At 40.6% G+C, this 14,492-nt stretch overlaps 1 protein-coding gene across 1 annotated transcript in view; it reads left to right on the forward strand.

Annotated features, from left to right (window-relative positions):
- The window catches only part of DCLK1 (doublecortin like kinase 1), a 242,367-nt gene that overhangs the window by 213,823 nt on the left and 14,052 nt on the right, over nucleotides 1–14,492 (forward strand). Inside the window, exons 12-16 of the mRNA XM_075050574.1 lie at nucleotides 1,992–2,125; nucleotides 2,803–2,880; nucleotides 3,529–3,625; nucleotides 5,523–5,603; nucleotides 12,286–12,399. Coding sequence (XP_074906675.1) covers nucleotides 1,992–2,125; nucleotides 2,803–2,880; nucleotides 3,529–3,625; nucleotides 5,523–5,603; nucleotides 12,286–12,399 — 504 coding nt within the window. The remainder of the gene's footprint in view (nucleotides 1–1,991; nucleotides 2,126–2,802; nucleotides 2,881–3,528; nucleotides 3,626–5,522; nucleotides 5,604–12,285; nucleotides 12,400–14,492) is intronic.

Consider the following 14,492-nt stretch of genomic DNA (forward strand, 5'->3'; position numbering starts at 1 on the left):
ACAGATGGGGCAAAATACTAGAAAATGCACAGTACCAAACCTTCTGCATTGGTAAATATTGCCAAAGAAGCCTCTTCCATGACTGATTTCTAGGATATATGAGTCACACAAGGTGCAGTGTGTTGAAGGAAGGAACTTGTGAATGTTCACTAGGTTAACACAACTCGGAGAGGGCCTTGTAAAAGATAACCGCATGAAATAGAATATGAGCTGCTAATTAGACTGGATTCAGCTCTTGATGTCTAAGTGCACACTTTACATTTTTCAGCAAATGAATATTTAAAGCTCTAGTCTCTAGCCTTTAATTAAAACTGTTGTTGAAATTAGATTTATTACAGCCATTTCAGAGAGCACTTTCTTTAGTTTCAGGAACCAGATGTATTTAACAATCTGTGTTTTTAATAAAACCATAATTGCTTTTTTTCCAGTGGTTTTCTATAAGCCTGTCTTTTTTTTCTGGCTTAGTAGCAGAGAAATGTGGATCCATATCAAATTGCTGGTCCTCTTAAAGATCCAGTTGTATTTTTAAAAATAGCATAAGGAAAGGAGAAGAACTTTGTGTATTCTGAATGTCTGCTTGTGGCTGTATCACCTGGTAGCAGGGATTCAGGACAGAGAGGGGTTTTCTCTCTAGAGGTGACTTAACAAAGGAGAAAATGGGGACCTGTATAATATAACTAATTATTATGAGCTGTAGCAGATCTGTAGCAAACAGCGGTGAGAGACTTCAAGATTTCATTTTTGCACCAAGTGAACTGTTCAAGCATCCATTGTAGAATTTATTGTATTTTTGTAAGAAAAAAATGTAGGATTTTCCTTTGCAAACAGTTGTAGACAAATGTGATTTCTGATGTAGGAGTAGCTGGTCAAGATGGCTATGAAGGATGATTTTGGATTTGATTTTTGCACAGTGTTAGTGCTAATTGTTGTCAGGATATCACTAGTGGTGAGCCAGCCTCCATGGAGCTTTGATTTGGGTTGCAAAATAATAAAGTGATGCACATATACTTCAAGAAGGCCTCCTGTAGGCTGTTTCCATTTTTTAAGGTGCTGTTGTGGTAAACAACATCAAATAGCATCATAAACAATTTCAAAATGGGAAGCAAGAACCCAAACCAGCAGCTGGATTAAAGAAAGACTCACAGTCTAGCGTTTCATTTAGATACATTTTAGTCCCTTTTATTTTACACATTTTTTGGTAAGTTTTCAGTGTTTGCAGGTTTGGGGTTGTTCTTTTGCTTTGAGCCAGCTTCTAAAATTGTGTATTTTTTTACTGATGTTTCTAGCTGTTTTCTTGTGACTATGTCTTAATCTCCCTTTGCACCTATAAAAACCCATGAAGATCATGCTGCTGCTGTGAAGACCATGTTTTAAGACAGGATTTTCCTGTATACTTATTAACAGCCCTACCTACGTCTGTCGATGACGATGGTAACATAGCACTAAGACACTGATTGGTGTTTAACAGTCATCCAAGGAGAGGACAGTGGTTTTAGGTGAAATAGTCCAGCCAGGTTTGCATCTGGTGACTTCAGTACACAGAGAAGAATCTGTTGCTGCGATCAGTGCGGTCGCTGTTGTGTTATCTAAGAAGCTGAAATTCCCGTGCAGGCCTTTAAGCTCTGTGCAAGGGAAATGAATGAACTCAGAATCCCTACACTGTGAATTGGCTGTCAGTGGGGAGAACCTACGACTGTCCCTGCTGGGAGGTCAGACCTTTGCTCCTGCGCTTTAGCTTCTAGCAAGTAGTATCTCCTTTGTTGGCCAGGTAGTGAGGTAATTCTTTCCCAAACACCCTGAGTGCGTTCAAGGGAAGTTGTCCAAATTGTCTGTGAATTTTCAAAGCATGCAGAGACCTAAGTAAGTAGAAGTAGGTAAGAAGGAGAAAAAAAGAGTGTAAATTAGAAGGAACATTTCAGGCAGTTAGTAAATAACATAGGAGTTACCTTGATGGTATTGTGTTAAACCTTCGAATTTTCCTTCTGGTTTAGGTTTATGAACACCAAGATGGAAGCAAGTCCCTGAAGCTAGGAGACTTTGGCCTAGCAACAATTGTGGATGGACCTCTATATACTGTTTGTGGGACCCCAACATATGTAGCTCCAGAAATCATTGCTGAAACTGGGTAAATCACTTCTAGTGATGATTCATTCATATGTACGCAGTGGAGCATGTTCTCGCCAGTGTGCCAGACAGGAGTTCTTGCATTTGAGATTTTTATGCTGCTTCTGCTTGGATGTGATGCAGAATCATGGCTCATAGAAGAATTTTGTTGGAAGGGACTTCTGGAGGCTATCTTGTCCAGAGCAGGGCCAACTTTGGAGTTACATCAGGTTCCTCTGCCAGTTGTTGGCCTCAAACTTCTCAGCTTAACACTGAGTTAGTAACTAGCCATTTGCAGATACAATAAAAGTAATTCTTAGCTGTCCCCAGAGACTGCTAATTACCATTCGCTTAACTTCATTTCGTTATCACACTGTCCTCTTCTTCTGATTTGTTTCACAGAGTAAATGCCTGCTGGCTTGAGCAGCCTGTGTCACCATTGCAGGCTTCATGTTGGTAGGCATCACTGGCTGGCTCGAGAATACAGCACGTCCTCTGTGCACTCCTACACTCTCACCTAATGTAGTTTTAAGATGTAAAAAAGATCTGAAAGCAGAATTAGATAGGTAGGTAGGACATAGAGAAAGTCTGGATGAGAATGTGTAAGAAATTATTAGTAATGCTGACAATGTTTCCTCTGTCCTTGTGCTGTAGTTCATAGGAGTCGGATGTCTCTAACCATGTCTCTCACACTTCTAGATATGGCTTGAAGGTGGACATCTGGGCAGCGGGTGTGATCACTTACATCCTGCTCTGTGGTTTTCCTCCGTTCCGTGGGTATGGACTGATCTATTCAACCATCCTTGTTCTGTGAATTGGTCCCTGTGCTGCTTTTGCACTAAGCACAGAGATTCCCACTGGAAAAGTTTCTCTGCTTGTAGGGTTTGGTTTTTTCCTGTGCTCTGCACAGTAATTTACACAAGCCCCATAAATTTCTGTGATTTTACTGTAAAATCTCTGCCTCGTGTTTGTTTATTTTAGTTTAAACTTCATTGCTTTACAAAACCAGAGTCTCCCTTACGGGTTCTGGGTGCCTTTGCCTGCCTGATGTTTAAACTACACAGTGAAATAAGCATCTTTTTTCATGGACTAAATACAACATATTTTGTGGTCAGTAAATGGTAGTTAAAATGTAAGCCACTAATAAGGACACGTCAGATCTTTTCTCCTCCTCAGAGTAATTGCAAAGTTGTTGACAATCCTAAAGACAAGCAGGTTACCTCAGAAAGAATGTACCAAATGCACTTTGTTTTATGATCTCCCCATTGACACCCATGGTTGTATGCTTGGGGGGAATCCACAGCTTCCAAAAGCATACTAAGTGATCACCAGTTAAAAGCATTTCAAGAAGCCTATTGAAACCAGCTCTGGAAATAATTTCTTTGTGGGTTTTGTTGTTGTTTTTGTTTGTTTTTTACTTTACAGAAGTGGAGATGACCAAGAAGTGCTTTTTGATCAGATTTTGATGGGACAGGTGGATTTTCCATCTCCATATTGGGACAACGTTTCTGACTCCGCAAAGGTGGGTTTTATAGCTGACGATGCTTTCTTCTCCAGTATTACTCCCCATGCCAGTAACTAATGCATGTTGTTCTTTCACGGTGCTGTATTTGACATGTCTCGTGCATCTCCTGCTGCACCTATAAATTCCTCTGGGTCACCAAGTGTGTTGTCGCTTGATCGCTGTCTGTCTGTTAGACTCCAGGTGGTTCTGAAATGGACCCCGTCTCCATAGGATGTCTCACACAACAGAGACACCAGCAGCCCTTACTGATCAAGAAAAGTTTTAAGTAACTTTGCTTGACCTACACTTCTTAGCTTGAAAGCTCCCTGGGACTGTGCTTTATATGTACTTATGATGGGGACCAGGTACCAACCTGGAGCCTTTGAATACTGTATAATAATATTATAGGGAGGCTGTTTTCCCCTTGTTAATCCCATTAGATGATACGTCTGTTGTTTCTTTCTGTCAAAGAACCACGCCTCGCATTGCCTGTGACCCCTTAGTGTCGTCACCGTGGTATGAAATATGGACTCGTTCTGGCCACCGGTTCATGGGCCGTGGCCACTTGGCACATGGCACAGAGGAGGTAGAGCTTGAGGTGTGCTAAGGCAGATAGGGTCCTTTTCAGAGACAGATCCTGACAGAGTTCATTATACTTGCAGAGCCGATCAAGTTTTTTAACTCTCATTAGTGCACTGGAGCAACAGTTTAACTCATAGATTTTCTAGGGATCTGGCATTCACTATAGTCATGGGGGGAGAGAGAGAGAGAGAGAGAATACATATGTGTATGTAAAGAAAAAAGAAAGCCAAAACATAAAGCTATTCATCTGGTCATCCTGTAGATAAGTGCTTAATTTCTGCCAATTTACTTCTGTAGCCTGTAAGGCAAATCCAGGCAAAACTATCTTCCTATTTCTTTCAGTCTGACAGTGTTTAATTAATCACACACAAAAAAAAAAAAGAAATTTGGAGGTGGATGCAGGTCATGAGACAGCGTTCTACATTCTGAATCTCCATTCTTTGGAGAGTTACATCCTGCTTTTACAGATATGTGGACGGTGATTAGGCCTAGCGTTTTAGCCTATTAACTAATGAGGTTAACGAATGAGATGCAGTCATAGAGTTGGAAGAAGTCCTCTAAACCACATCATTGTGTTGTAGCAGGCTTTATTTCGTACCATCATTAATGAGAACTCTGCAAGTCCTTTGCCAATGGTGTTCTCCTGTGAAACTAGTTCTTCCAAATAGCTCAGTCTAAAATTTCTGTCTTGAAGCATTAGCCTATTCATTTAACTTCTCCTTGCCACTAAGAATTATTAACTTCGGTCTTTGGTGATACCCCTTTACTTGCTGTCATACTGCCAACCTGTTTTCTGTGCACTCCACTCAATGGTGGAATTAGATAGATGTTTATTTTCATGCTAGTTGAAAATTAGGTAATTGCAGAGAAAATCAGAGGATGAAAAATAATGGTTTTAAGTGTTTGGGGTTTTTTTTAATATCTTCTATGTCATTTGTACAAGAGCGTAAAGTAAAATTCGAGATTTGCTGGCTTTTTTCCTACAGAGGAATTGGCTTTTTCTTAATGGGAAGCTAACCTAATTTCATGCAACCATCTGTTTTGTACATTATGTATTAAGTGCTTTTCTCTTAAACAGTGGCTACAGAACTGTAACTCAGAACTGTCTTCTAGCTTTTCAAGGTACTGTTAGATATTGATTTAAAAGTTCAGCTTGAAGTTCAGCAGTTCATAGTTCTTTTTTTTTAATAATCTTAAGATATTTCTGCAGTTGGTAGTTCACTCCCTCTTGGAGCACCCTTACATAATCAGTTGAAGAGCACTTTAGTGAATTAAATGTTGATTTGTTCTTTAAAAATGTTCTTTAAATTTGACCCAGTATTCCATTTCTCAGGAACTTATCACAATGATGCTTCAAGTAGATGTAGATCTGCGATTCTCAGCCTTGCAAGTTCTTGAGCATCCATGGGTTAATGTAAGTATTTTCAGGCTTGTAGATGCTGCTAGTAATTTGGCACCTTTGAGCTCTTTTCTGTCAAGTCCTTTCTATGCCCTTTTGGAGCCAGCAGATTCTAAAAATGCCACAGAGATAACTGGAAATAAGCTGGGTTACAGGCTGGTTTAGTGTATCAAGCATACCTTGGAGTATTCATTGTTTTATGCATGCTCAGCTACAATTTCTCTGAAATATTTTGGGCCAGGTTTTCAACAAATCTCAACCACACTTGACAAATTTATACCTCTAACAATCAGCTTGCAGGTTCAGTGACACATTTTGCTCTCCTAAAATCAGATGGACTCAAAAATCTGACAGCCATGATTAAGAGCTATTGAAATATAGTCCATAGTGTTAAGCCTACTTGATCCGGCATGAAACAGGGAAACCTTTAGAATCATATTTAGCTTCTGACGTTGAAATATACATATATTTATGTGCAGCCGTATCCATTTAATCTGAGTTACCATGAAATAGCTATTTATGTATCCTGGCTTGTCTCTAAGCGACTGGACATTTGCCATAAAAGTGGTAGTCAGTGAGGTGGCATACGGATAAATCTGGCAGAGAATAGAGATTTGTCTTTAATTAATGTTGAGACAAGGACACTACTTAATATTTGTTGATTATTTCAGACTATTTGATATGTCTTAAAATAATTGGATGACAAGAAAGAAAAATTGGAGAAAATCCAGATTCAAATTCAGAAGGGAAGATTGAGAAAAGAAATACAATTGGGACGAGCAGAGAAAAAAAATTAAAGGAGGAAGAAATTATGTTTTGTTTTGTTTGTTGCAAGTCTGAGTGTGCAGTCCTCCCTGGAATACTATTTGGTCCCTCAGCTGCTGTATCCAAAATCTTTTTCTCTCTAAACCACTCTTCTAAAAATTCAGATATACACTAACCTCAAATGTTAATCTTTTTTAATGAAAGTGTCCTCCATATAGCCCAGAATAGTGGTGACCCATTAAGTGTTTACCAAGTATATGCTTTAGTCTTGGAGGCTCCCTTATTGCCCAAACCATTTTTTTTTAATTCTAAATGCTATTATCATGCAGAGCACTTCTGCAGTGTATGAAGAGTGCAAGGATCCCGGACAATGTCTGCTGAAAATCTTTTCATTTTTAAGTTGACATTCAAGCAGCTGAAATATTAATTTTCTTTGGTGCCAGGTGCCGTCCTCGCACGTAGTGTTCTGTCACAGTTTAGAATGACTTTTGGTGGCTGAGGTGTCCGTCTGTCTCCACGGGAGGAGGAGAGGTGGGATTTCTGGAGCGCTGCTGAGGAGGAGATGGAGGTGACCGATCAGGAGCCGCAGAGCGGCCGGGTCGCCCGCAGCGGCAGTCTGCACGCTGCTGCTGAGGTTACTGAAACATCGCGTCTTTACACCACGTTAAGGATGTGGCCACTAATCTTCCTCTTTTTCTGAAAAATACACTGGAACTGTCAATGCTCCACCCGGACACCTTTTTGGTTTGGGTTTTTTTTTTTAGCTTCGGTTACACCGTGACTTATTTTAGGAAGCCATTTTAGCACGATGTATTAAGAAGAAGAGGTGCAGCTCTGTCAGTAATATGATGGTGATAGTGTGCGGGCGAGACGAGGGTCCGCTCCTGCCCTTGCTCCTGCCTGCTCGTGGGGAAGGCCGGGGAAAGGGGCTGGGGCTGAAGTCTTCTTGCGCTCCAGAGCTCCACTGACCAAGCCGTGGTTACTGAAGCACCCTGGGAAATTCCTGGGTTCCTGTGCAGTAAGTTAAAATGGGGAGCCCTTTGCTAGAGGATGCCGTAGAGGCCAAGTATAAATGGATTCAAAAGAGGGTTTGATACGTTTTTGGAGGATGAACCCGTTGGTGCCTATTAAGTCTGGTGGTCTGGACACAACTCACGTCTCACAAAGTGCTTAAGTACTTGGTTGGCAGAAACTGGAGGATATACCTGGGAAAGTTCAAGATCTACTTGTCTTCGTTAAATGTACTATTTCATGAACAGTGACTACGATGCGCTGTTGGAAACAAGATTCTGTGTTCAATTCACCTTTGGTCTAGCTCTGCTGCACTTCTTGTAGTTTTGTGCTGATTATAATTCTTTGCAATCAAAACCTGTAGCAGTTCTGTCCATAAATAAGTGAAACACATATTCCACAACAGTTCTGTGATTTCTTCTTTTCTGTCCAATTGCTGCTTTTAGCAACTGAGATGAATCAGTATTTTGTCTTCAGCAATACGCTAACGATAGTTCATAACGCAGATCTAAACCTCTTTTGAATTCTCTTATGTATCCTCCAGATATTTTTTCTGGAATGAGAAAAGCCAGCACTTGGACCAGTTCAGGAAAGTGCTTGAGCACATTCCAAAGGTCGCTCCGATTTCAAGGCATCACACATGGAAGCGCTTAATATTAGGCAGAAAGTTAACTAGATGGCACTAAAATCCTAGTTCACTTCAGGAGAAATAAGAACATGGCTGAGTTGAAACAGGTGCTTAAACGCTTTCATAAAAATGCTTTCATTTTCCCAGCTTCAGGATAGGGAATTCATATACTCATACCTGTTTATGAAAGGCTCTGCGACCTCTGTGTCATAATTACCTGAGCAATTGTCTGCAACTTTTGTAAAATACTGTCTTTCTGAGAAGAAATGGCACATGGAGTTTTCACCTAACACTCCCTTTTCCCAGATAACCTCTTTAAATACTTTTCCATGGCATCAAATGCTGGACTTGACTTTCCCTTTTCTTATTTTGTTTTTGAAGCTATTCATAGAGTGGTAAACTTGCAGCTAAAATACTGGATAGGACAGCTGGCTTGAAAAGCAGGCATGTGTTTTCTTCGACAATTTTAAGAAACATTTTCTCTCTTTGATCAAACCTTTGATAGAAGTGTTGTAACTGCTTACACTGTATAAAACCATTTTGTAGATTGTAAATAACCATTCTACTTTATAGCTGCTTACTATGTGATTACTTGGTAAATTGCTGAGATTCCTGGAATGTGCTTTGACAGTTTCAGTAGGAGCCAACCCTCATTTCAGTTTCAGTTTTTGCTATAAAAATAGCTGGAATCCTCTTGGAAACTGCAAAACTTGTTATGGTCAGAGTCAGACCAGTAAAGCAGTTCCTATGTCAATAATATCCCAGCTGGTTTCAATTCAAAAAAAACAGAACCTGAAAAGATATTGGCTACGTGCCACTGCCACAGATGGAGATCTTGAATTCTAAATGCAATTCAGCAGCAGTTCCTTGCCCCCTCCATTTAGTTTATTTGGATTTATCTCTCCTATGCAGTACACTTAGACCTGGAAACAAATCCATCAGTTTAGACTTCCCCTACAGGGACCCCAGCTCTTTCCTTTACCTGCTCAAATTCTTTGCAAAGCCAAAGAATTACAAAAGAGGCTGGCAGCTTGAGGTCTGGCATTTTAAACATCAATGATATTGATAACCTGAATTATACTATACAAGTTACAGGACAAACCTACTCTCTTTTTGTTGTATAAGTAGTAAATATTTCCTAATACAGCACTGAGCTATGAATGCTGAAGGGGTTGGATTGCATTCTGTAAATCCTCCTCTGTTAAAATAATCAGTATAAAATGTGGTGTGTTGTTGCTGAATGAACAAGATGGCACACACCAGCCTAAAAAGAATTAAGGAAACTGGAGCTTTTACATATTTCCTTAACCATGTCTGCCTTGGAAATTTGTGTGCAAAAGAAATGAATAACCAAGCAGTAAATAGTAATAAGCTGAACATTTGTAAGGAAGTTAATTTAAAAAGACATTTCTTATTTGGCAGCTGCACTGCTTTTGGTTACACCCTAGGACACTGCCCAAAGAAAAATTTCCCTGTAATCCTTAAAGGAAACAGAGTCCAAAAGCTTTTCCAGCACTTCTATTTGCTCTAATTTTCTGCTGTTATTTATATAATGACCTATTCATCTGATGCTTTTAGACCTGGAAAGTAAAGCTCTTGCAACTGGCTTGTGAAATGGATCTGAGTGTTTCAGTGCAGTAGGAGTCTGGGAATCCTGAACTTTGTTCCATCTTTTTAACACTTCTTTTTTCTTTGAGGGGTGATGTCTCCTGCTATAGAGAACAGTGCAAACATGAAAACAGTGTTTATTAATTTCTCAAATAATGCCAAGACCCTCTGCCTCTTTTTTTTTTTAATTTTGATTTCTTGCAAACAGACCATGAAAGGTATATAGTGGAGGCTGATAAAAGGAAAAAAATGTATCTTAAGATCCCAAGCAGTTTACATTGTCCAGGTGAAAACTCAAATTCTGGACCAGAGTTTTCAAACTGTCAAAGGATTTTGACAGCTCAACTTCTGAGACGTGCTCAGGAGTGTGTTTTTTTCAGAGTGCCAGCAGTCCACGTTTTCTGAAGCTCATGACCCTTTAAAGTTCCCAGAGTTGAGCACCAAATATCACTAGTCATCTTTAAAAGATCTTGTCCTGATTGCTAAAGCTGAGATGAAATTCCGTGATCCTAACCCACTGCAAGAAGTAGTTCCTACAGCAAAAGGTTAAAATTGGGGAAAGGAACAGTTAATCTCTTTGGGGGCTGACATCCTTCCCGTTACAGCAACCTGATGAAATTCTTGTCAGCAATATTTAGCCTGTTCTCCAATTCTACAACTTACCCTGCTGATTCTGGTGAATCTGATGGGGTTTTTTTCACTTCTTGCCTTTTTAAACTGCAGAGCAGCCTGTTTTGTATGTAGTTAAACAGCTGTCATCTCTCACCCTCAATATCTATCTATTTTATTGTTGGCTGAAGTGATTCCAGGAGCCAGCTAATATATATTAGCTTCTTTATAAAGCATGTTGGAACAAAACAGAAGGATAACTACTAAACACCAGGTAGCACCAACAGCAGTAAGAAAATTTAATAACAATAGAGTAATTCTCATATATCCCTGAGCTGCATCTTAAATTGAACTGGAAGATATTTCATCTAAAAGCTGGAGCCCAAACTACGTGTCTCTGGCGTGTTGCCACTGGAACTGTGGGTGTGGTGCTTCACCAATAAAATATTACCACAGTCTTGGTAACTGTTGTCTTCTCCGTAATTTAGTCTTTTGACAAGACGACATGAACGTTTGGCATGCTTTCATGTCAAGAAAGCCAAGAGAATGATTGTTCCCCCCCCCCCCCACCGCTGCCTCTAGTGAAGAAGAGTTCACTTTACAGACCAGCTTTCTTCTGGGAAAGGCAAGGTCAGCGGAAAGCAGGTTATTTTTAGGGGTCATATACCACCAAGCCAAGACTCCCCGGTGCTAGACAATAATCAGCTACTGGGTTGTATTGTTTTGTTTTGTGTTTTGCAGCTGTGTGCACTTGACCATATTTTGCCAGCTGAGACGTTTTGTGAAGGGGTGAGTGAGGGATCTCTAAACACAAACTCCCCAAGCTAAATAAATAACAAACCCTAACCAACCTCCCTCAAATTCCCACATGCTCACTGAACTCATGATTTACTGCAGCAACTCTGTAACTCTCTGAGCGCACGCAGAATTGCTGCAAAGCCAGGGAAAAAAAGTGTCAGTCATCCCTCTGTGTTCGGATCTGGTCTTTTGTTTGCTTGTATTCTGCTAGGATTTTGCTTATGTGGAATTTAAGAACTTTTTCAACTGTTGATGGCCACACATACCATGCGGTACCAGCTTGGGATGACCACTGTGGATGGCCAGTGACCTGATATCCTGCACATCCTGCCTATTCTGCACATTGTCGCCCGAAATCCTGCATATCCCGCTAGCGGGGAAGTCTCACCGCGCGGTGGCTTTTTGCACTTTTTTTCAGGCATAAGGATCTTATTTACAATTTCTAAAAAAACCCCTCCTTTCTTCACCCGGGCTTGAATTCAAACCCGCTGCCTTGCGCGCAACTGCAGGCTCCTTTCTTTCTGCTCGGGCTTCGCTTCGGCGTCGAGGACGCCTGAGTGCCTGGGTGCGGGTGGGCAGGTTTGCTCTGCCGCGGGAGCCCATCCGCACGGCGTCGGGGCTGGAGCTCGCTTGGAGCGCACGGCAGCAAGAACGCGGGTCCGTCTCCGCTCCCCTCTTGCCGGGGTTTCCTCGCCGCGGGGCTCGCCGTGGCCGCAACGTTCACCCGACCCCATAGCCCCCGAGTTTGTCACCTTTACGGCAAGACGAGGACCTCGTCGGTGTCTCTCGGGGCTTTTGGAGAGCTTTTCCTGCGTCCTACCAAAACAGGGCCTCTGGTCCCCGTAATCTCTTGGGCGCTTTCTGCTTTTGAGGTCGTTATCTTTAAACCTGTGCGATGAGTAAACAGAATCATAAACAGGTCTGAGCTTATCAAGCTTTGAAATGTGAATGGACTTAAGAATAACCAAACTGGCCAGTGGTAGTTAAGACATGGTAGAAAGAATAATACAATATTTAACAATTATTATTAATCAACATTACCTAAATTTTGAGAGGAAGATATTGGTTAAGGAAGAAGAGAGAGGTGGGTTCGTGACATAATAGGGTGTTCGTCTTATAAATACCTTAGATATATTCATGGAGACAATGATTGACCCATATTTCATTACAAACTTTTTGTAAACTTTTCTATATTGACAGGTGCTATCAGAATCGCCTCACGATTTCTCTATCTCACCTTTTCTCTCTGAAGTTTTATTTTGCTTTATTTCTCTGCAGGACGATGGCCTTCCAGAGAATGAACATCAGCTCTCAGTAGCTGGGAAGATAAAGAAGCATTTCAACACAGGCCCGAAACCGAACAGCACAGCAGCTGGAGTTTCTGTCATAGCAGTAAGCATCTGAAATACACAGCCGAAACACTTGAATTTATGTGCCCCCAAGACAGTGTGTGTTTAGGACATGCCACCAAAAGAAACCGGAGAGGGTTAATGTTTAGATAATTCTAGTGTTTAATTACTATAACCGTAGTTAGACTGGTGTTCTGCACAATTTCACCATTGATTCTCCTTGTGAGTCACATTGTTATTTAACAGCCCTAGGAGATACAACTGCACACACATTTCCACATTTTACCAGAAGATCAGTGGACCTAACTCCACTGGAGAGTCAACAATTTGAACTATGGGATCATGACATCTTACTTGGGAGCATAATCATCACATTTATTGAGGCCACACAGGTTGTCGTAGAAGGACAGCAGCACTTTAAAATGGAAATTACTTCAAAAGTGTAACAGAAAATCTGTGCGGCAGCCTAAGGTTCTCTTCTCTGAAGACATCGAAGAGAGCTGTGATGCCTCACTGCTGCCTTCGTGGCTGGTACAAGACTAGCCACTTCAGATTTAGCGGAGCAGCCACGTTTTATTGTACTGCCACACACAAGCTGCTTCCCTTTGGGCAGGAGGAGAAGGACTTAATTGGGTAAAGACTTAACGGAGCTCCTTGCTGCCTTCTGTCACGTTGCAGTTCCAGTCTAGGCCTTCCAGGTTAGAATGTGTCGGAGCTTCTGAAACGAAGCTTGACCAAACTTTTGACCAAGCTGTACTGAGGTTTCAGTGGCATCCTCAGTGTAGCATACATCGCATACGTTCGTATTTTTTCCCCAAAGACGAACATGTGTATTTGATATACATGCACACAGAATATATTCAGTGTATTTTGGAATTATTCATATGCCATTGAAGAGTAACATGCACATCCTTCACACTTTTTGATACATCTGCCTGTGTTTGTAAGCTTTTCTTTATTACTCATGGTAATGTTAACGCTCCAGATAGTCACTAAAAATAAGTGACACGTTAAACATAACCATTCCCATATCAGATTACTCAGTGTTCATTCCCAGCTTCCATAAATTGCAGGTGGTGTGACTGCACATGTACACTTTCTTGTACTGTTTCCACTTTCATGTTTCTCAGCTCAGCCCCTCCAGTGGTGAGTTAAATCAGCATGAAGTAAACTCAGCTCAGCACATGCAATCTGGCTCACAGGTGTGAACTGTTTGTGCAGCAAAACGGATACTCTCTCAAAGTTACTTGGTATAAGTACTTAAAATTTCAAGCTGTGCCTCTCTCATATTTTTTCTTTACTCTTTCCAACCCTGAACGTCCTCAACATGGAAGCAAGTTGTTCCTCATGCTTTTCCTAGATTTTCTCAGTCATCAGCTAACATAGTCAGCATTTCTTTATTTTCATTTTTAAGCAATAATACTGCAACAGCTCTCCCACAACTAAAACATCACATACCCATTGCTCATCTGAAACGCAGGTATGTTCTGTATAGACTAGCTGAAACCGTGTTCCTTTCGAATGGACTGCCAGCACGCTTGTCCATGAGAATTACTGCTCAGATCCTCCATGCTAATGACTTCAAAGCTTAAAAGCGAGAAATGATGCCTCTGTCCTCATCCATCCCTCGCCTCCTTTATGTTTTTAATTTCCCCACCCTCCTCTTTTTTTTCTTTGCCCCAGCTGCTCTGCTTAGGAATTGTTTACAGCAGTTTGACACTTGAGTAATGAAAAAGGCACTGTAGAGAATCTTTCCACTGCAAAACTTTATACATTAGGAAAAGAAAAAAAGTATATGTTTAATTATATTTTTAATGGCTTTTATTTATTTTTTAGTGTTTGGAAATTTAACAGATTATTTTTAGTGATCGTCTCTATGGGTGAAGATCATACTTTGGTACGATTAACCCTGCAACTTGGCCTATAAAGTAGAAATGTTTAGAGTATTTTTACAAAATTCAGAAGGTGGTTTGATTAGCTTGTGTCAATTATTTTCTAAAAACTTGGAAGAGGTGGGGAAGTATAGGCCTTTTTAGTGTTTTGGTAATGTTCCAGAAAGCTAGGTAATTTTGATTTTAAGAATAAATTACCTTTATTTTCTTCAAAACTAATTTAATAAGTAAAATAAAGCCAAAA

The sequence above is a fragment of the Buteo buteo genome, chromosome 18, assembly GCF_964188355.1.
Source record: "Buteo buteo chromosome 18, bButBut1.hap1.1, whole genome shotgun sequence".
Classification (NCBI taxonomy): domain Eukaryota; kingdom Metazoa; phylum Chordata; class Aves; order Accipitriformes; family Accipitridae; genus Buteo; species Buteo buteo.